At 43.0% G+C, this 23,520-nt stretch overlaps 1 protein-coding gene across 1 annotated transcript in view; it reads left to right on the top strand.

Annotated features, from left to right (window-relative positions):
* LOC109920744 overlaps positions 1-21,034 on the top strand; it is a 36,962-nt gene extending 15,928 nt beyond the window's left edge. The window contains exons 8-10 of the mRNA XM_048606739.1: positions 8,810-9,106; positions 16,442-16,906; positions 20,559-21,034. Of these exons, the coding sequence (XP_048462696.1) occupies positions 8,810-9,106; positions 16,442-16,906; positions 20,559-20,968 (1,172 nt within the window). The 3' untranslated portion in view covers positions 20,969-21,034. The remainder of the gene's footprint in view (positions 1-8,809; positions 9,107-16,441; positions 16,907-20,558) is intronic.
* The last annotated feature ends 2,486 nt before the right edge of the window (positions 21,035-23,520 follow it).

Here is a 23,520-nt window from a genome sequence, read left to right as displayed (position 1 = left end):
ACATTCTGAAGTAGAGAATTCCAGAGATTCACCATCGTATGAGAGACGAAATTCCTCCTCATGCATGTCTTAAAAGGATGACCTTTTATATTGGAACTCTGCACCTTTAACCAGAATACCTGAGTTAACTTTGTTCTATTTTAACATTAGTTAATTGTTATGACCAGTTCCCTAGAAATCTGTCTTCTTTTTTGGATTCACGTGATTTTCATGTCGAGACCTGGTTAGGAAAGTAACTTGGGGTCCTCTGTCATTACCTTCAGGATCCTTGAACCTGCCTCAAATATAATGGTTGTCCCCCACGTTAGACCAAATCTGAAGAGCCTTACAGAACCAAAAGGGATGTGACTGCCATCTAGAACAAGGAATCAAGGTATCTGCCCCTACCCACTCCTCCCCCCAACTCAACCCTATGCCCCCAGCACATTGTGGGGCTGGAAACCTGGATCCCAGCTCACTCCCTCAGAACCACATTTCCTCATGATGCGGAAGTTGTTGCTGTGGGTCAGACCAGTTCCCATGTGCTATAGCCACAATAGATCACTCAGTTTGCCATTCTTACCTTGTTTAAGTTAATGGAATTGGGAGGGTCATATTGCAGCTGCACAGGACATTGTTTAGGTCACTTTTGGAATACTGCATTAAATTCTGGTCTCCCTGCTGTAGGAAATATGTCGTTAAACTTGAAAGGGTTCAGAAAAGATTTACAAGGATGTTGCCAGGGTTGGAGAGTTTGAGCTGTAAGGAGGGGCTGAATAGGCTGGGGCTATTTTCCCTGGAGCATCAGAAACTGAGGGGTGACCTTACAGAGGTTTATAAAAGCATGAGGGGCATGGATACGGTGAATAGCCAATGTCTTTTCCCCAGGGTAGGGGAGTCCGAAACTACAGGGCATAGGTTTAAGGTGAGAGGGGAAAGATTTAAAAGGGACCTGAGGGATACATTTTTCACACAGAGGGTGGTGCATGTATGAAATGAGCTGCCAGAGGAAGTGGTGGAGACTGGTACAACTACAATATTTAAAAGGCATCTGGATGGGTACATGAATAGGAAGGGTTTAGAGGAATATATGCCAAATGCTGGAAAATGGGGCTAGATTTATTTAGGATATCTGGTTGGTAGGGACAAGTTGGACCGAAGGGTCTGTTTGCGTGCTGTATGTCTCCACGATTGCATAATTCTCTGAGTTTCACATTCGAGACAGACTGAAAAGGCAGTGAGACAGAGTGGAAAAGGCAAAGTGAGGGAGACAGGGAGAGAGAGAGAGAGAGAGAGACAGAGAGAGAGAGAGAGGAAAATGCAGAGTTAAAGAGACAAAGAGAGTGAGACAGAGCTGTTAAAGCTTATGTTTAATAGAGACTGGTGAGTTTTATTTAGATCTGAATTTCTAGAGTATTTCTGTTTACATTCAGTGTTTTATTCTATTTTACAAATTATTTTAATTAAGAACGCACAATGCTACACACGAATGGTACAGTATTTCAACTTGTACTTTGGTTTCTTTGGGTAAGAAATTGTCTGAAGGAACCTAACTCTAGATTTAACTTTGATTCTTAAGGGAAACTGTAATTCACTTAAAGTTGTCTCACTTAAAGTAGTGTTTTCCATTAATACTATCTTAACTTTAAGTAAGAACATCTTGCTATTCTCTTATTCCAGAATAAATATTTGACGTCTCCTCATTCACCTGTTTGTGCCCCACTATAACTTATGTAGCACCTTTAACATTGCCAGTAGCTTGCTGGATGAGAGAGTTAGATCAAGGCAACAAAACTTAATTAAATCTTGGAAGGGAGATGAATGATAAAAATTGGTTTAATAATACTGAAGATAATTATGAGTCATTTTGACAGCATAGCAAGTAGAGTAACTGGGCAAAATAAAAATGTGAAAATTGCCTGTCAGAAAATGTTAACCGAATTAGAAAGGTTATTATAAGTGTGCCAGAAGCAAAAGAATTGTTAAACCAAGTGTATGGAATTCGTACAACCTGGAAGCAGGCCATTCAGCCCATCGGGTCCACACTGACCCCCCAAACAGCATCCCACCCAGGCCCACCTCATCCCTGTAATCCTGCATTTCCCATGGCTAGTCCACCTAGCCTGCATATCCCTGGGCATTACGGGCAATTTAGCACGGCCAATTCACCCTACCCTGAACATCTTTGGTCTTTGGAAGGAAACTGGGGCACCGGGAGGAAATTCATGCAGGAGGATGTGCAAACCCACTGGGTTGCCAGTTGCCAGAGGGTGGAATCAAACCCAGGTCCCTGGTACTGTGACACAGCAGCGCTAACCACTGAGCCACTGTGCCATCCCCAAGTATGGAACTACTTAAGGAAAGGAGTGGTTGCATTAATTGAAGAAGGCTTGGTAGAAATATGAAATAAATGGTAGAATGTTCCACTTGTTGCTCTGCAGAGCAGAGAGTGAAAACTGGAGGGACCCCATTACCCTTTAGATTTTGTGCCTTAACTGGACACCTGGTGGTCTTACTGCACAGATCACATCCCGGGATAGGAATGCCCTGCTCTGCTGGAAGCTGCCAGCCAAATAGAACGTGGCAGTACGCTCTGCTGGGATTATAGGGAGGTGCAGGAAAAAAAGACATTGCCATCAGATGGAGAGCTAACTTTTCTCTTTGTATTCATTCATGGGATGAGGGCCTTTCTGGCTAGGTTGGTCTTTATTGACCTTCCCTAATTGAGGTTGAGAGTCAATTACATCGCTGTGGTTTTGGAGTCACGTGTAGACCAGGAAGGGTAAGGATAGCACTTTCTTTCCTTAAAGTGCATTAGTGAACTGGATGAGGTTTTGTGGAATTGGATTCACAGTCATCATTAGACTGTTAATTCCAGATTTTTATTGAAGATTTTATTGTTATTCCATCTTCTGCCATGGCAGGATTTTGAACCCAGGTCCACTGAACATTATCTGGCTCTCTGGATTAATAGCCCAGCAATAATACCCCACTAGACCATCGCCTAGGCTTTTCCTGATGCTGACTGAAGTCCAGCTGGTGGGAATATGCCACACATGGTTGGGAAGGGCATTCCAGGGTTTTGGCCCAGTGAAACTGGCAGGGAGGCAATTTGTGAACAAAGATATTAAGTACTTAATGCTTTGTTATCCCACAATATAATATCAAGGCCAAGCGTATGTCTCTACCCAAGTACTCTTGTTCGATGGGAGAAAAGAGGCAGCTTAATTTTTAGCTTTTCTCTAATTTGCACAGGCCTTTTACTGTCTGTTCACCATCCTCTCTTTTCTAGATATTTTTTGATAAAACAACCTGCTCAGACAAAACTCTGAAGCAACGAGGACTTGAACCTTGGCTGATTTGGCTTGAAAGTGCAGTCACCATAGGAGTCTCTTTTCTTTCTTTTCTGTCATCAGTAAACTTAGTAAAACCTCCTGTGTCACTGAGAGAGTGAAAACAAGTGGAGTCTTCAGGGAAATGTTATTGGAGAGCTGGAATAAATAAATGAGAACATGCTGACGTAAGTCAGTATCCATTTGAAATTCACGTACTGTATCCTTAGTCGCGAAATATTTTCACTTTGATAGCATGTGAACAACACTTTATATCACTTTTTGGATTATCGATGATGGACCGATGGAATGGTGATGGATTGGGTTGGATTTGTCCCACTTTAGTGAACAGGACATAATTGGGCGATCGTTCACATTGCTGGGAAGAGGCCAGCGTTGTAGCTGTTCTTGAACAGTTTGTCTGGAGAAATAGCTAATTCTGGAACACAAGTCTTCAGTACCGTTGCTGAAATGTTGACAACGCCCATAAGCCTATGCTACATCCTGTGCCCTTAGCCATTTCTTGATATCACATGCAGTGAAATGAATTGGGTAAGAAATGGCATTGACCATGTTTGAAAGCCTGCACAGGGGATTGAGGTGAATCATCCACCAGCAATGTTATCTGAAGGCTGTTGGAAACATTTCACCTTTGCCTTTTGAACTGTGCTGAGCTCTGCCATCATTGAAGAATGATGTGGAGTACTTTGCCTGGCGAAGGAGCAGCGCTCCGAAAACTTGTGATTTCAAATAAACCTATTGGACCATAACCTGATGTTATGTGACTTCTGATAACATCGAAGAAGGTAAGCTTCATGAAGGTCCTATTTGTTTATTTATCCACCATCAATCATGACTAGATGTGGCAGCATTGTGGACTGTTGTTCTGATTCATTAGTTCTTAACTTCGCTTGATCTGCAGCATTGGTTTCTGATCTTCTAGAATTTCTTAGAATCCAGAATAGTTCCTGTGGCTTGAGAAACAGGGACTGTAACCCTGCTGTTCAAGATGAAGGGAAAATGAAAAATAGGGTACCAGGTCAGTTCATCTGGCATTTGTCGGTATTCTTGTGAGATGTCCTGATGTATACAAAATGAAAAACTTTGACAAAATGTGTCTTTTTTCAGCGATATGCAAGTTGTGTATGACCAACAACTAGAGGTGTATGCTAGAAAGGGAGCACTTAGAAAATCATACATTTTAGCAGGATTGATGGAAGGAAATGCAGATTTGTCAAATTTGTTAGAATTCTTTTGAGAACACAACCAACAGGTGGATAAGGAGGGATGTAATGCATTTGGAATCTCAAAAAACATTCAGTAAGGTAACTGCACAAGAGATTGTTGCAGGCAATTAGAATTTATAGGATTACGCCAAGATATCATCATGAATTGAGAGCTGGTTAATGGTGAGAAAATAAAGACCACTGATAAAACAGTAAGAACTGCCGATGCTGGAGTCAGAGATAACACAGTGTGGAGCTGGAGGAACACAGCAGGCCAGGCAGCATCAGAGGAGCTGGAAAGCTGACGTTTCGGGTCGGGACCCTTCTTCAGATAAACAGTTCATATTTTGGGATGGGTGAGTGTAAGTGGTGGTGTACCACAAGTGTCTGAGATTGGGTCTCACATACAGAGAATATAGATCAATGACAGTTACCCAAGTGTGGGATTGAACCTGGGTCCCTGGTGCTGCGAGGCAACAGTGCCCACCACTGAGCCACTGTTTGTGTGGAGTTTGCACATTCTCCCTGTGTCTGTGTGGGTTTCCTTTGGGTGCTCCGGTTTCCTCCCAAAGTCGAAAGATGTGCAGTCTACGTGGATTGGCCATGCTAAAATTGGCCATAGTGTCCAGGGATGTTTAGGTTAGGTGGGCCAGACATGGGAAATGCAGGGGTAGGGAAATGGGTCTGGATGGGATGCTCTTCAGAGGGGCAGTATGGGGTTGAGCCGAATGGCCTGTTTCTACACTGTAGGGACTCTATGACTTAGGTGAAGAATTGACTATAACATATTTAAGTTTGATGATAATTTTCAATGTGGGGAAGTGTGCTGTGAAGAGCATACAAAGACGTTACAAACATCTTTAGATAATTAACTGAGCAGGCAAAAATATGGTAGATGGAATAAAATATGGAGAAATTTGAAGTTAGCCATTTGGTAGAACAAAAAGCAAATAGCATTAAAAAAAACATTTTTACATAGTGAGAAATTGGGTAGCGTTAATGTTTAGAGAGATCCGAGCCTCCTGGAAAACAATTACTGAAAGTTGGCATGCAGGTACAACAAACAATTGGGAAAACAAATGGTCTGTTAGCTTTCATTGCAAAGCAATTGGAGTATAGTAGTATAGGAACTTTACTGTAATTATATAGGACCCAGGTGGGACCAAATTTGGAGTTCTGCATATAGTCTGGGTCTCCATACTTAAGGAAGGATACATTTGTCTCAAAAGCAGAGTAACAAAGTTCATTAAAGTAATTCCTAGAATGACAAAATTGTCCTTCGAGTGGAGATTGAACAAATTAGATCTATATTCTGATATCTTCAACCCACTGTTCTGAATCTTATTAAGAATGAGCTTCCCAGTGATGCAGAAATTCTCTACAGGATGGATGGAAAATGTTGCAACCTCAACGTGTTGAAATCCAAGAAGGGAACAATACCGACCTTGCTTGAGGAACATCAGTACGTGGATGACAATATCATCTCTGATGTCTTGGAAGAAAATCTTCAAAGGCTTAATGCCTTTGTGAAAGCATACCAAAGAATTACTCTCAGTCTGAACCTCAAGAAGACTCAAGTCCTTTCTCAACCAGATCCATCCTTGCCTTAAGATCAATGGAGAAATACAAACAAATGTGGAATATTTTCCTTACCTGGGAAGCTACCTCTCATCTAAGGCTGACATTGATGTGAGGATTTAGCATCACCTCTAAGCCTTTGGGATGTCTAAGGATGATAATCCTTAGGTGGATTGGCCATGCTAAATTGCCCATAGTGTTCAGGGATGTGTAGACTAGGGGGGGGTACAGGGGGATGGGTCTGGGTGGGATGATTCGAGGGTCGGTGTGCACTTGTTGGGCCAAAGGGCCTGTTTCCACACTGTAGGGATTCTATGATTCTATGAATCTTCAATGACTATGACAACCATGCTCATACCAGGTTCATTGTGTATAAGGCAGTCATCCTTCTGGCTCTCCTGTATTGCTCTGAAACTTGGACTACATATAGATGCCACCTCAAGACCCTTGAGATGTACTATTGATGTTGTTTGAGATGGATTGTCCACATTAGCTGGGAGGCTGAGCGTACTAACATTTGTGTCCTTGAAGCAGCTAACGGTGCCAGCCTCAAGGCCACAATCGTTCAAAACCAACACCACTGGGCCGGCCACATGCTTAAGGTGCCTGAGTTCTGACTGCCAAATCAAATCTTCTTCGCCAGCTCAACGAAGGCACTTGAACGAGAGGAGGACAAAGGAAGTGTTTCAAACACTCCTTGAAGGCTTTCCTGTAGAAATGCAACATGGATGTCAACGCATGGGAGACCGTCATTCAGAAGAAACTGATTTGCAGGGAACTCCTGTATGAAGGGACACAATTCTTTGAAAACACCTGTTGGCAGCAGGAAGTTCAGAAAAGGAACCAGAGGAAGGAATGCCAAATGTTTCAAGGATAAAGACCAATTCCACCTCCCAGAAACACCTGCCAAATGTATGGTTGGAGATGTGGCTCTGGGATCAGGCTCATCATCTACACATAGGCCCACAGAACCCAGGAGTAGTGACACAGAATTTCCCAGGTGGACATACTCATTAGGCATTGGCAACGAAATTCCTTAACGTTTAGAAGATGATCTCATTGAAAAATAAAATATTTTTAACAGGGTTGACAGGGTAGATGCTGGAAGCTGTTTTCCTTCCCTCTGGTGTCTAGAACAAGCTGTCTTAGAATGAGGGGTTGGCAATTTGGGACTCAGATGAGGAAACATTTCACTCAAAATGTTGCAAATCTTTTGAATTCTCTACCTCATTTTTTTAATTCATTGTGGGATGTGGGCATCGCTGGCTGGCCGGCATTTATTGCCCATTCTTAGTTGCCCTCCAGAGCTGCCCCTATGTAAGCAGACAGAAAAAATCTGCATCTGTTTCAACTCAAAATAGGTGACAGACATTTGCCAGTTAGTTTCTCAGGGCAGTGCCATGATCAATTAGAGAAAGCCTGACTGGTGAAATGTATTCTTCATCAATCTGTTCAGACACACTTGCAGTACAGCTGGCACCTGAACCCAGATCCTCTCATCCAGAGGTGGGGACAAGACCTCCCCTCCCTTGTTTAAAATTTAAACCAAGCTTGGATGTTTGCTGTCAATCAAAATTAACTGGTGCATTCTCCATGGAAACGCCTCTCTAATCCTAGTCCACTTGCCAACCAATCAACGATCTCTCTTCTCAAGCAGAGTAGATGTTGTTTTCCCCATTGAATTTGTATTCTTGCAAAAATGTCGTGATGATTGCAAGATGGAAAACTTTGACAAAATGTGTCTTTTTTTTTCTGCAGTACTCAAACATTGGGCGACCAAATAATGATTCGGATGCAGGGATACTGTTGGGAGGTATAGTTAAGGTGGAAGAATAGCCATGATCTTACTAACTGGTGAAAATAGGTCAAGGACAAAACTGGCAATTACTGCCCCTACTTCTTAGTTCTTAGAGTCGTAGAGCACAAAAACAGACCCTTCAGCCAAACATAATCCCAAGCTAAACTAGTCCCACCTACCTATTCCTGGCCCATATCTCTCCAAACCTTTCCTATTCATGTGCTTATCTAACTGTCTTTTAAACATTGTAATTGCACCTGCATCCACCACTTCCTCTGGAAGTTCATTCCACGTGCGAACCACGCTCTGTGTAAAAAATTTGCCCCTCATGTCTTTTTTAAATCTCTCTCCTCTCACCTTAGAAAATGTGGCCCCTATTCTTGAGATCCCCCATCCTAGGGAAAAGACACCTACCACTAACCCTGTCTACATCTCTCATGACTTTATAAACTCCTGCAAGGTTACCCCTCAACCTCCTATGCTCCAGTGAAAAATTTCCCTGCCTATCTTTATAACTCAAACCTTCCATACCCAGCAACATACTGGTAAATCTCTTCTGAACCCTCTCCATCTTAATAATATCCTTCCTGTAACTGGGCGACCAGAAATGGATATAGTACTCCAGAAAAAACCTCACCAATGTCCTGTACAAACTTAACATGACTACCCAACTCCTATACTCAAACAAGTGAGTTCTTACGAACTTTGTTATAAACTGCCTTGATCCTTGATCAATGTAGCTCATCCATCTGCTTTAGATCTGAAGTGGGATTGAAAAGTGATTACATTTTATTTCTTTATTCATTCATGAGATGAGGGATGATTACATCAATCTCTTTAGAGTCTGCACTGAGAGTCTGGTCTGACTTTTCTGTTAAATTTCTTTTATGTTTCAGGGTTTGCTGTTGATGATATGCTCCCAATCATAAAAACACCAAAACGGTTCCAGAATGTTGATTATCTATGTATTGATATCAAAAATGAGCCACAGACAACCTTAAGTGATCTGAAGAGAGAATTCATGAAGCAGAGACAGAGAAAACTACATAAACTCCGAAGGAAGGTATTAAAAGAAAAGCCAATGAGCAAAAGTGATTACAACCTTATTATTAAGTTAATCGATAACATTTTAAATAAACCTGAAAACAAGTATGGACACAAATTCAGCAAGGGCAAAGATAAAGAATTGTCAGGTAAGGGAAACACAGTAATGAGAATTGAGAGAGAACTGCCTAATGTGTGTTTAATTATGTCCTTCTTTCAGATATATAAATGTGCCAATATTACGCAGGGAGTGGTGAAATAATGACTTAGGCCGTGAGATACAGGAGCAGAATTAGGCCATTTGGCCTATCATATCTGCTTCATCATTTGATCATGGCTGATATGTTTCTCAACCTCACTCTCCTGCCTTCTCCCTATAACCCTTGATCCCCTTAACAATCAAGAACCAATCTATCTCTGTCTTGAATTAACTCAATGACTTAATCTCCACAGCCCTCTGCGGCAATGAGTTCCACAGATTCCCCACCTTCTGGCTGAAGAAATTCCTCCTCATTTCATTTCTAAATGGTCGTCTCTTCACTCTGAGACAGTGCCCTTGGGTCCTAATCTCTCCTACTAGTAGAGACATCTCCATGTCCATTCTATCCAGGCCTCTCAATATTTGCAAGTTTCAATCAGATCCTCCTCATCCTTCTAAACGCATTGAGCACAGACCCAGAGTTCTCAACTGCTCCTCATATGACAAGTCCTTCATCTCCAGGGTCATTCTTGTAAATATCCTCAAGATCCTTCCAACTCCAGCATATCCTTTCTTAGATACAGGGCCCAAGATTCCAATATTCCAATGCTTACAATATTCCAAATGCGGGATCTGACCAGAGCCTTATACAGCTACAGAAGTACATCTCTGCTCTTGTGTTCTAGCCCTTTTGCAATGAATGCTAACAATGCATTTGTCTTCCAAACTGCCAAATTAGCCTACATGGTAACCCTAAGAGAATCCTGAACTAGCACTCCCAGGACCCTATATACTTTAGATTTCCAATGCCTTTCCTCATTTATAAAATAGTCTATGGCTCTTCTTCCTGCCAAAGTGCAAAACCTCACACGTTCTCAATTGTATTCCATCTGCTAATTCTTTGCCCACTCACCTAGCCTGTACAAATCCTTCTGCAGCCTTCCCACTTCCTCAATACTAACTGTCCCTCCCCCTATTTTTACGTCATCTGCAAACTTAGCAACAATGCTGTCAGTTCCTGCGTTCAGATTGTTAATCTACGACATGAATAGCTATGGTCCAGCACGGACCCTTCTGAATCTCCACTATTCACCACCTGCTGTCCTGAAAAAGACCCCTTTGTTTCCACTCTCTGTTTTCTGCCAGTCAGCCAATCCCCCATTCATGCCACAACCTGAGCCTAACACCGTTGGTTCTTATTTTATTAAACAGCATCCTGTGCAGCATTTTGACAAGTTCTTCTGGAAATCCAAAGAGAAATCATCCACTGACTCTATCTCGTCTAATTCACCCGTTATCTCCTCAAAGAGTTCAAACAGATTTGTCAGGCATGACCTCCCCTTGATGAAGTTGTACTGTCTCAGCCCTATTTTACCATGTGCTTTCCATACACTCTGTAATCTCATCCTTAACAATGGACTCTAAAATCTTACTAGCGACCGAGGTCAGGCTAACTGGCCTATCATTTCCTGTCTTCTGCCTCCCTCCCTTCTTAATCAGGGATGTTACATTAGCCATTTTCTAGTCCTCTGGGACCCTCCCTGCATCCAGAGATTCCTGAAGGATGACCACCAATGCCTCCACAATCTCCTCAGCCACCTCCTTCAGAACTCTGGGGTGTAGTCCATCCAGTCCGGGTGACTTATACACTTTCAGGCCTTTTAGCCTCACCAGCGCCGTCTCTTAGTGATGGCCACTACACTCATCTCTCTCCCCCTGACTCTTCTAAAGTTCTGGTTTGCTACTGGTGTCTTCTATAGTGAAGACTGATGCAAAATACCGATTCAGTTCCTCTGCCATTTCTTTGTTCCCCATTACTATTTCTCCAGCCTCATTTTCCAGTGGTCCAATGTGCACTCTTGCCTCTCTCTTACCTTTAGATATCTAAAAAAAAACCCTTGCAATCTTCTTTTCTATTACTAGCTAGTTTATTCTCATATTTCATCTTCTCCCCCATTATTGCTTCAGTAGTTATTCCTCGCTGGTTTTTAAAGGTTTCTTAGTCCTCTGGTTTCCCACTAATCTTCACCACATTGCATGTTTTTTACTTCTGTTTTTATGCTGTCCCTGACTTCCCTTGTCAGCCATGGTTGCCTTGTCTTCCCGTTAGTATGTTCCTTCTTCCTTGGGATGAGTTCTTACTTTGCCTCCCAAATTACCCCCAGACACTCCTGCCATTGCTACTCCACCATCTTCCCTGCAGAGCTTCCTTCCAACTGCCTCTGGCCAACTCCTCCCTCATGTCTTGTATTTCCCTTTACTCAATTATAATACCATTACATCTGACTCTGTCTCCTCTCTCTCAGACGGTTGGGTGAACTCTATCATATTATGGTCACTGCCCCGAAGGGGTTCCTTCATCTTAAGCTCCCTGATCAAGTCTGCCTCATTACACATCATCAAATCCAGAATTGCCTGGTCCCTGGTGGGTTCCACCATGAGCTGCTCCAAAACAAAATCCTGTAGACATTCCTTGAATTCCATTTCTTGGGATCCACTACCACCTGATTTTTCCAGTCACTCATATTGAAGTCTCCCATGCTTATTGCAATAGTACCTTTCTTGCATTTCTATTTCCTGATCTATTTTCTTTTCCACATCCTGACTATTGCTAGGAGGCCTGTACACAAGTCCCATCAGGGTTTTTTTCCCTTTACAGTTTTTACCAACAAGCCAACCCCTCCCCCTCTCCCTATCTGCCTGTCCTTTCAATAGGACCCATATTGTTGGATATTTGGTTCCCAGCCCTGATCCCCTTGCAGCCGTGTCTCTGTAATACCCACAGCATCGTACCCGCCAAGTTCAATCTGTGCTAGGAGCTCATTTCCTTGTTTCGTATACTGTGTGCACTTAAGTACAACACCCTCAGACCTGAGTTGACAGCCCCCTTCTCTTGGTTGTTCCCTTATCTGCTGTCCCTAAAGTTATATTTCTGACACTTACCACACTCTCTGTCCTATTAGTCATTCTGGAAACTTTAATAACCTCTGCTGAGCCCTTCACCATTATAACTTTTTCCATAATTTTCCATGCAATGGTACCCAGCCCTCTCCACTATTTAGTTTAAAGCCCTATCTACATCCCTATTTATGCAATTTGACTCAGGTGGAGCCTGTACCTGTCTCTTTGGTACAATTCCCTCCTCCCCCAATATTGGAGTCAATGTCCCATGAATTCAAACTCATTTCTCCCACCCCAATCTTGGAGCCATGTGTTTACCTCTTTAATCTTGTTGATCCCAGGAGCCAATGAGCTTGTGACTCAGGCAGTATTCCATAAATCACAATCTTTTTGGTTCAGTGTGGAGCTGGAGGAAGGGTCCTGACCCGAAACGTCAACTTTCCTGTTCCTCTGATGCTGCCTGGGCTGTTGTGTTCCTCCAGCTCCACATTGTGTTATCTCAGACTCCAGCATCTGCAGTTCTTACTATCTTTTTGGTTCAGCTCTCTAATTTAGCCCCTAACTGCTCATATTCCCTCAGCAGAACTTTTTTTCTCTTTCTCTCTATATTGTTGGTACCTACATGGACCACAACAACTGGATCTTTCCTGTCCCACTCCAAGTTCCTCTGCAGCCCAGATGTGATATCCTGAATCTGGGCATCAGGGAGGCAACACAGTCTTTGGGATATTCTTGATCCTAGCCACAGGGAACAATGCCTATTCCCCTGACTGTACTATCCCTGATTACATTTCTCTTTCTCCCGCCTCTGGAATGGCTCCCTGTACCATGGTGCTGTGGTCGGTTTGCTCATTCTCCTGACAGACCCCGGTCTCACCCACACACGGAGCAAGAATCTCAAACCTGTTAGACATGCTCAAGAGCTGAGGCTCCTTCAGCATTCCCTCCCGGATCCCTCTACCTGCCTTGTTCATAGTCACATCCTCCTGTCCCTGACCAAACTCAAAGTAGTTGATCGAAGTGGTGTGACTGCCTCCTGAAACACAGTGCCCAGGTAAATCTCCCGGTCCCTGATGTGTCGCAGTGTTTGAGGCTCTGATTCCAGCTCATCAACTCTGAGCTGGAGTTCCTCAGGCAACCAACACTTGCTACAGATGTGGTTGCTATGAGCGACAGTGAGATCCACCAGCTCCCACATCATGTAGTTACAGTACATCACCTGGCCTGGCATCTCTATTTTAATTGTTTTGTTCTTAATTTGATATTTTAAAAAAATTCCTACTGGTCTTTTAGTTTCTAACCTGTAAATATTTCCCCATTTGCCTTCAATCTGAAAGTAGATGGCCAAATAAGTATTTATCACCAAGCAATGAATTTACAGTTTTCCTGTGATGTCTTTTTTTTTGTGCTGGGCCCCTAATCCTGGGCTGCGATATATCCTGTTTAAAACACCTTCTAAACTCTCAGCTGAAAGAGCAAACAAAAAGCACCTTTCTCCCTCTGTACTGAATTCCCACACTGCCTTCAAATTCCCCGAACTGCGTCTTCACTTGAACTCTGTCTCACTCCAGATATGATCTCTCCTTCTTGACTGTGTGGAGATTAACGTTCGTGCCCTTGGGTTCTTTATTTGGAGGTAAGACTACATTATAAGGATGGTTAGCTGGGTGATTCTATACCAATGTTTGATGTTAACTACTATTGCTCGTAGCGGGGCAGCAGATCATGGTCCTTCCGTTGTATCCTATGGTTAGTGGTAATAATGATTGACCGCAGATTAAGATGCATCCCCTTAAAAATGCACACACATCAAAAGGTTAGGCGATGTTTAATTTACATTTGTTACGATTAAAAATTTCTAATGTATTAATGGTATGTCAGTTGTATTGTTAAGATGCACAGGTGATGGGAACAGCCACATTTAACAAATATTGCATCCTATTCCTTTTGTATCATAGAATCATAGAAACCCTACAGTCTAGAAGCAGGCAATTCAGCCCATCAAGTTCACACTGGCCCTCTGAACATCATCCCACCCACACCCACCCTCCTGGTCTATTCCTGTAACCCCATATTTCCCATGGCTAACCCACCTAGCCTGCACATCCCTGGACACTGTTGGCAATTTAGCATGGCCCACCATAGTTGTGCACCTTTGGGCTGTGGGAGGAAACTGGAGCACTCGAAGGAAACCCATACCATTTGCACATGCCACTCAGAAAACATATAACTCACTGTAGGATCTGTCCTCTGCAAGCAAAAAGAATATCAATAAAAACACAGATTGCTGGAAAAGCTCAACAGGTCTGGTAGCATCCGTGGAGAGATAGCACATCCTGCAATTCTGTTTTCCAGCAATTTCTGTTTTCGTTTCTGACTTCCAGCATCTGCAGTTCTTGGTTTTCTTGTTTTTGGTTAATAAAAAGAATGTGTTGGTTGTTTTTGGTTAACAGAAAGAATGTGTTGGTTTTTTTGGTTAACAGAAGGAATGTGTCCAAGCTGTGTGCCTTCAGAATTGAACAAATGTGTGGGGGAGGGTTTCTTATGGCAATGCCTCAACCAAGCAGAGTTGACTTGAAACAACTTGGAGATGTAACCGTGCCTGTTACATTCTCCATGACAACACCCAAACAATCAGAGCCCACCTACCAACCTGTCTGAAACTTTTTCTTACATAGCGAGAATCTGGGCCACTGGGTTAGCAAGTACAAACCAGCTAGCTGTAAGTCTGCATTCAATTCTCAACCTATTGTCACAGAAAGGATTAGAGTCTTAGCTCATGCCTCACCACCTAACTTAAGGTGCATTTAACATAACGTCCAGGTCACAGTGCAATTGTAAATACTGCAATCATAATGGGGATCAGATCTTTCTGGGTATGTCTCAGAGCAGAGAAATGGCTCGGACAATGATTATTGGTGTGATACATGGGTCAGGACTGCTAACGGTGGGAAGAATGAAAGACACATCATTACAGGAACAAATGAAGGAAATAAAATGATTTTCTTCAGGCTGATAACTGCAGAGGAAAGGACAACCCATTTCTTTCTTGGGGTCTGGTGGTTTTTGGTCAAGCAATTACACCTACAAGCTGTTCAGCTACACGGGAGCCAATCACGTAGTAGGTTAGAAGGCCATTGGTATCAACAACAGGTCACCACTCCACGAGACCAATCAGCTACTTGTTGCTGGTTGAATCCATTTTGCACACTTCCTCTCATCTGTGACTCAATCTCCCCCACTTCTTCAACAAACAGCTGTGTAAACATCACTTGCAATGAGTATTGGTAACCTGCTTTCAAAAAGATTAGTCACCCATTGTCTTTGGTTTCTTCTTTCTTTATTTATTCACGGGATGAGGGCGTCACTGGCTAGGCAGCATTTATTGCCCATCCCTAATTGCCCAGAGGGCAGTAAAGAGTCAACCACATTTCTGTGGGTCTGGAGTCACATGTAGACCAGATCAGGTAAGGATGGCAGTTTCCTTCCCTAAAGGACATTAGAGAATCAGATGGGTTTTTCCAACAATCAACAATGGATTCACAGTCATCATTAGATTTTTAATTCCAGATAGTAATTGAATTCAAATTCCACCATTTGCCGTGACAGGATTTGAACCTGGGCCCCCAGAACATTATCTGGGTCTCTGGATTAATAGTTCAGCGATAATACTACTAGGCCGTCGCCTCCCCTTTAAAATAGTCCTTGTCCCATTTTAGTTCACGATATAAATATAGAAAAATAAAATGAAGCTGCATCTACAGTAATAAAGTAGCAGTACCTCAACAAACTAAATTAATTACATAGGGGAGCCGATGGCCTTGTGGTGTTATCGCTAGCCTATTAACCTGGAGACCAGGTAATGTTCTGTAGACGTGGGTTCAAATCCCACAATAGCAGATGATGGAATTTGAATTCAATAAAAGTCTGGAATTGAAAGTCTACTGATAACCCGATTGTTAGGGGATGACCCATCTGGTTCACTAATATCATTAAGGCTCAGCCCCAAGTGGGAAGGTGATGACCTAGTGGTATTATTACCAGACTATTAATCCAGAGATTGTGGGGACCTGGAATGCCAAAGCAGATGGTGGAACTAAGAATCCAATGATGACCACAAATCCATTGCCAAATGCCCGGAAAATCCCATCTGGCTCACTAATGTCCTTCAGAGAAGGAAACTGCCATCCTTACCTGGTCGGCCCTAAATGTGACTTCAGACCCACAGCAATGTGGTTGACTCCTGGCAGCCCTCTGGGCAATAAGGGATGGGCAATAAATGCCAACCTAGCCAGTGATGCCCACATCCTGTATTATTTGATTGTATTAGAAAAAAAGTCAATTAATTTTATCAAAACATTTTCCTTTGTTTTCCACAAACTAGGAAAGGAAGTCAAGAAAATTAGACAAAAAACCAAATACCAAGAGAAGAAGTGTGGGAAAAGTGAGACATCAAAGATTCTAGAGGAAAACAAAATAACCAAACCTTTTAAAAGATTAAAGATCTCAGAGTTTCTAGTGAAGAGAAGCCAGGAATTCAAGACTCCAGGGAAGAAAAAGAGAAAAATCCAGGATGCCAAGACTGTAGAAATGCAGCAGGCAGAGGCCCTGAGGAGGGAGACATACAATCTAGAGCCTTCTTCTACAAAGATACACACAACAGATCATCAAGCTAAGTTGGAGACAAGTTTACTTTATGAGCCTCTTCTGAAGAAAAGTAAGATCATTGATTATAAAAATGCGTTAACTGATGAGAAGGTATCTCAGAAATTATGTCCCTCAACAATAAAGAAGACCAAGCGAAAACCAAAGGAAGAAAGCATTCAAACAAGAAAGAGCAACACTAAAGGTAAATCTTATATTTTGAGGACTATATTTTGGGACTTGGGAGCAGAAGAACAGGAGTAGGCCATTCAGCTCCTGAAACCTGTACTGCCATTCAATAAGATTATGGCTGATCTGTACCCTAAGTCCATACACCTGCCTTTGGCCCATATCTCTTAATACCTTTGTAAAACAAAAATTGAGGATTTTATATTAAGGGGGCATAGTCTGAGATTTAGGGCCAGACTGTTTTGGGGAAATGTTAGGAAGCACTTCTACACACAAAGGGTGGTAGAGGTTTGGAATTCTTTCCACAAAAAGTATTTGGAGGTGCTGGTGTTGGACTGGGCTCACTGATTAGTATTACTGCCTCACAGCCCTGGGGACACACATTTTATTCCACCATTGGGCAATTAGCTTGCAACACCAATCTCTAGCAATTCTGTGATCAGCTGATACTCTTCCAAGACCAATCTCATGCCATATCCATCTTTCCCTGCTCTATGGAATCCCTACTTTGCAGATAGGGGTTATTTGGCCCAACAAGTCTGTACTGAGTCTCTGAAGAACATACTTTCCAGACCCAGGCCCACACCCTATCCCTGTTACCCCACACGTAGCATGGCCAATCTACCTCAGCTCCACATCTTTGGAATGCAGGAGGAAACCAGAACACCGAGAGGGCAGCCCATGCAGACACGGGGAGAATGTGCAAACTCCACACAGACAGTCGCCCGAGGTTGGAATCGAGCCTGGTTCCCTGGCACTGTGAGGCAGCAGTGCTGACCACTGAGCAACTAGGCCATCTCCTGACTGCCCAGCTCATGATCTCCCGCCACCAGCTCTGATTTCACTACCTGGTGGGAAATGGAACAAAGAGAACCCTAACACTGTGAGATTTGGCAGCACCTTGGTGTCTCCAGGACCAGTCCCTCCCACCCCACTACTGCAGTCCCTGCCTGCCGAATATTCTTAGAGTGGCAATCTCCGTGGGATCGCCTCTCCCCGCGCCCCCCACCCCCCAAAGTATTTTGTGCCACGTGCTCTGCATGTAGAGGGACTTCCGTTTCTGGTGTCTAAAAACACCGAGTGTACCTTAAATCCAATTGTTTCACTATGGTGCTCAATGGTCAGTTGGAAGAAGGCAAACTAGTTCCCAAATCTCCTTTCTACAGCACTAGCTGCAGTATTCTGGTAACTGATGGTATCAATGGAAGGAACGTTGTTTCTCTCTTTCTCTCTATCTCTTTCTCCAGTCCTACACCTCCACTAGTCATCGCATAGAATTTAAATGATTTACCCAGTTATCAATATGTTGACATGGGAATTTCCAAACTTCTACAGAAATGTAGTGAAATTGGAGCATGAGAAGGCTGATGATCCAACTCATTACCCTGTTCCCACTTTTGCTCCATACACCTTAATCCCTTCAGCCCTAAGAAATATATCTAACTCCTAAACAAAACGAAAACCCATAAAGAACTGTGGATGCTGGAAACCTGAAATTGCAGCAGAAATTGCTGGAGAAACTCAGCAGGTCTGGTCGTGTCTGTGGAAAGAGAAACAGAGTTAATGTTTCAAGTCCAGTGGACCCAAAACGTTGACTCTGTTTCTTTCTCCACTGATACAGCCAGACCTGCTAAACTTCTATTTTACATCTAACTCCTTCTTGGAAACATTCAATGTTTGGGCTCAGCTGTGGTACTGAATCCCACAAGCTCACCACTCTCTGGGTGGAGACATTCCTCCTCATCTCAAGCCTAAATGGCCTACCCCGTATCTTCAGACAGAGACCCATTGTTCTGGATTCCCTGGCCATTAAATGAACACATGAATGATTCTATTGTCATGTGTATTTTACAGTGAGAAAAACAGTAAAATATAGTGAAGATATATTGGGAACATCTTTCCTGTGTTTACCCTGTCTTCTCTATATTAGATCCAGAATAAAAAGATCCATCAACCAAGTTCCTTTAATAAGGGAGGAAGCTACTGGGTTATTATAGAGTCATAGAGTCATACAGCACGGAAAGGGACCCTTCGGCCCAACTCGTTCATGCTGACCAGGATTTCCAAACTGAACCAATCCATTTGCCTGCATTTGGCCCATATCCCTCTAACCCCTTCCTGTCCACGTAACTGTCCAAATGACTTTTAAATGTTATAATTGTACCACCCTCCACCACTTCCTCAGGCTGCTCATTCCAGACGCACTCCACCCTCTCTGTGAAAAAGTTGCCCCTCAGGTCCCTTTTAAATCTTTCCCCTCTCACCTTAAAACTATGCCCCTCTAGTTTTGGACTTTCCTGTCCTGAAAACTTGTTCAGAAAAGATGCAATGCTAGTAGCAGCTATGGAGAGTGGCAGGGAAATAAGGTGGCAGCAGAGTGGGGTAGCGACTGAGTGGGGAGGTATTTGGTTGGCAAACTGGATGAGGTGGGTATTCAGGTTGGCTTGGGGGAAGTTTTCCGCCAGGGCTCATGAGGCCTTCTAGGGAGGAGTTGTGAGAAGTGATTGAGGTGGTCACTGATGAGCAAGAGTGTTCAGGGGTTAGCTGGGGGCCAGCAGTGGGAGCATTGTTGTTTTGAAGTGGAGTCAGGGGATCGGAAGTATGGATCAGTTGGAGGTGAACCAGTGGGATGTAGGAGTCAAGGGGAGTTGGGGTCAAGAGACAATCAAGGGGATGGTGAAGTGAAAACATCATGGGAAATTCCTATAGAGTCAATGTGTCAGGACTTCCACGGGGTCCTAACATGTAGCTTAGGTTTAGCGTCCCCGGGGAAGATTATTGAAGTGTATAAAATTATGAGGGGCATGGATAGGAAGACAGGAAAAACTTTTCCCCTTGCTGGAGGGATCAACAACCAGGGGGCATATATTTGAGGTAAGGAGCAGAAGGTTTAGAGGAGATGTGAGGCAGAAACCCCTGAAACATTTAAGATGCATGTAGATCTGCACTTGTGATGCTAAGGCATACAAAGCTGGGGGCCAAGTTCTGGAAAATGGGATTACAATAGATAGATGGATGTTTTAGACCAATACAGATTAGATGGGCCAAAGGGCGTTTTTCTTTTCTATAGCTCTTGATGATTCTATGACTAACTCATTGTGAGGCAGAGTTCAGACAGGATGGGAAGGATAAGAATTGATAAAAAGGAAGGCATTTGTTTTCAATAGTCGTGAGGGTCCTATACGCAAGATTAAATCAAAAGGTATAACTCGAAAGGCAGGAAAATTTCTTCATATAGAGCACTGTCTGTGTTTGCAATGATGTTCGCCACTCAGGGTGGGATTGAACAGGTGGATGGAAGAATAGGGGTACAACGTGGAGAAATGTAATCAAAATTACTTTGTGTGTACAGAGTCAAAAATCACATGACACCAGGTGATAGTCCAACAAGTTTAGTTGAAAACACTAACTTATAGAGCAGAGCTCTGAAAGCTAGTGTTTTCAAATAAACCTGTTGGACTACAGCCTGGTGTTGTGTGATTTTTGACCTTGACCACCCCAGTCCAACACCAGCACCTCCACATTGTGTGTGCAGAGGGAATTTGGGCTTTGTGCAGAGGGCTTTGTGGAATTATTTGGGTTGATTGGGCAGGCAATAACCCCTCCATATTTCTGTAAACTATCTTATTGACGAGTATATTATTGATGGCCTATCCTTTGATTTTCAGGAAAGCAGGAAAAGTCATTTGAAATTGTTTCCCTCTCCAAGTTGAGATATAAGCCAAAGAAGTGTTATGGGTGTAGGAAGAACATTGGCGATGTGGCAGACTTGATACTGAAGACCCAAGACGTTCGAGAATACTATGGTGCTTGTCGTCAGAAGCACCTTGCACATTATGAATCAAATGTGTACTTCCATTTTCTTGAGAAGTGTGTGAGGAAGAAGTACGGGCTAATTAATCAGCATAAATTCGTTGTGTCAAATGATATCTCAGGTTGTTTGTCTGATGCTCAGCGTGTGATGCTAGGAAGCATGGAAAGCACCCAGGATGTAGGAGATGTAAAACTTGAAACTAAAATGAGGGGAATTGATTTGAGCGATACAGAGCTGACCGAATGTAAAAAACTGTCAAGCTAAAACCTACCTTCAGTTGCCAATCATCTCTCTTGTCTGATGTGAGCAAATAAAATCCCTTTGCATTTCTACTGTCTGGTCTTTTACAGTGACAGAAACAAAACTGGGTATTTCATTTAGGAGCAAACCACTGCTGATGCTGGAATCTGTACTGAAAACAAAAACTGCTGAAGATCATAGCAGGTCAGGCAGCATCCAGGGAGAGAGAGCAAGCTAACGTTTCAAGTCTAGTTAACTCTGCATCAGATCTGAAGTAACGTGAGGAGGGAGCTCAATATTGAGTTCAACACCTTCAAATTGTGAACCCATTCCTTCCCTTTCTTCTAGCTTTACTTGTTACATTCTCTGTCACCATGTCCTCTCTCCCCTCCCCCCACTCCAATTGGACTGTCTGTTTTTTCCAAGGTAGGCAAACAGGAGGCTGGATGAACACAGCAGGCCAGGCAGCATCTGGAGGAAAGGAGCAGTCAACGTCTTGGGTATTACCTTTCTTCAGGACTTGTCTACCTTGGATTCCAGCATCTGCAATGTTTTTTTTTGTCTGCTCTTTCCAGTCTGACCATTGTTCTGCCATTCTCACATTCTAATCACTTAATCTGAACTATCCGAGCCAAGCTAACTGATCCCTGGTAGATGAGGTATAGAATATACAAATAGGCTGACAATGCTGCACTTAAGTCATGAGGTAGGCAATGACCTAGTGGTATTGTTGCTCAATTACTAATCCAGAGAGCCAGGTAATTCTTGGGGGAGCTGGGTTCAAATTCTGCTGTGGTAGAATTTTTGAATTCAATTTTTTTTAAAAAGAAAAGTCTGGCATCAAGAGCCTAACACACACCCTATTGCACACATGTACACATACACACACGTGTCTTGCACACACACACACACACACACACACACACACACACACACGTGTGTAACAAGCGCAAATACAAATTGTCAGTTAGATTATGGCTTGAGTACTATGAGCAGTTTTGGTTGCCTTATTACAGAGAGCAGGGTACAGAGGAGACCTGTGAGGGTGTGGCCAGGACTGGGAAATTGCAGCTACGTGGAATGATGTGTTATAACCAAGAGAGAAGAGATGAATCAACTCACCACCTTTTAACCTCATCGGTTAGCCACAATAAATATTTCACGTTCTTTTTAACGCACAGCTATACCTGATTTCCATTTAAGTGCATTCAACTAATTTGCCAGAAACAACAAGGAGCCAATTATAAGGCTTTCTGGAGTGAAAGGAAGATAAATTATGTTATTTGCTACTCCTGACACACACGTACTCTCACACACATGTATACACCCCCGCCATAATAATCTTCAACCCCGGTACCCTGCAAGGCTGTGCACTCAGCCCCCTGATATGGTCCTTATATGCTCATGACTGTATGTCCAAATTCTGCCTCAACTCCATTTATAATTTTCCTGACAAGACCACTGTTGTAGCTCGGATCTCAAATGACAATGAGACAGAATGCAGGACAGAGATTGCGTGCTTTGTGTCACGGTGTAAAGTCAACAATCTCTCCCTCAATGTCAGCAAAATGAAGGAGCTGGTCATTGAACTCAAGAAGCAGAATGGAGGGCATGCCCCTGTCTGTATCAACGGTGCTGAGGTGGAGGTGTTTAAGAGCGTTGTGTTTTCAGAAGTGATGTTCAACAATCTGTCCTGGTCCACCCATGTCAATGCGATGGTCTAGAAAGCACAACAACGTTCCTACTCCCCCAGGAGGCTAAGGAAACTCAGCAGATCCAAAGGATTCTTACCAATTTTTACAGAAGAACCGTAGAAAGCATCCTATCTGGATTCATCACAGTGTGGTATGGCAACTGCTCTTCGCAAGACTGCAAGAAACCACAGAGAGTTGTGAACACAGCCTGGTCCATCACATAAACCAGCCTCCCATCCATTGGCTCCATCTATACTTCCTGCTGCCTCAAGAAAGCAACCAACATAATCAAAGAGCCTTCCCCACCCCAGTTATACTCTCTTCCATCCTCTTCTGTGGGGCAGAAGATATAAATGGTTGTATACACATACACATGGATTCAAGAACAGCTTCTTCCCCACTGTTCTCCTTGGACATCTCAAATTTTAAATTTCATGTTGGTCTCACTTTTTGTGCACCCGCTCTGCAGCTATAACATTCTATTCCTCTCTCTGTTCTATTACCCTAATGCACTTTGTATGGTATGGCCTGCCTGTACTGCACACAAACAAAACTTTACACTGTATCTAGGTACATGTGATAAAAATAATTCAAATCAAATCAACATAAACACACAAATATTCACTCACACACACAGGCACATTCACACACACAAATACACACACATACAAACATAAACACACATAAACACACACAAATACACACAAACAAACACACATACACATACACACAAAAACACACACGCACGCAAACACACACGCACACAAACACACACACACAAACACAAACACACACAATCACGCACACACAAGCACACACATACAGACACACGCACACAAACACAAAAATACACACACACACACACACACACACACACACACA

Source organism: Rhincodon typus, chromosome 16, assembly GCF_021869965.1.
Source record: "Rhincodon typus isolate 14 chromosome 16, sRhiTyp1.1, whole genome shotgun sequence".
Lineage (NCBI taxonomy): Eukaryota > Metazoa > Chordata > Chondrichthyes > Orectolobiformes > Rhincodontidae > Rhincodon > Rhincodon typus.
The sequence above is the reverse complement of the archived record's forward strand: the minus strand, read 5'-3'. Positions and strand labels throughout refer to the sequence as shown.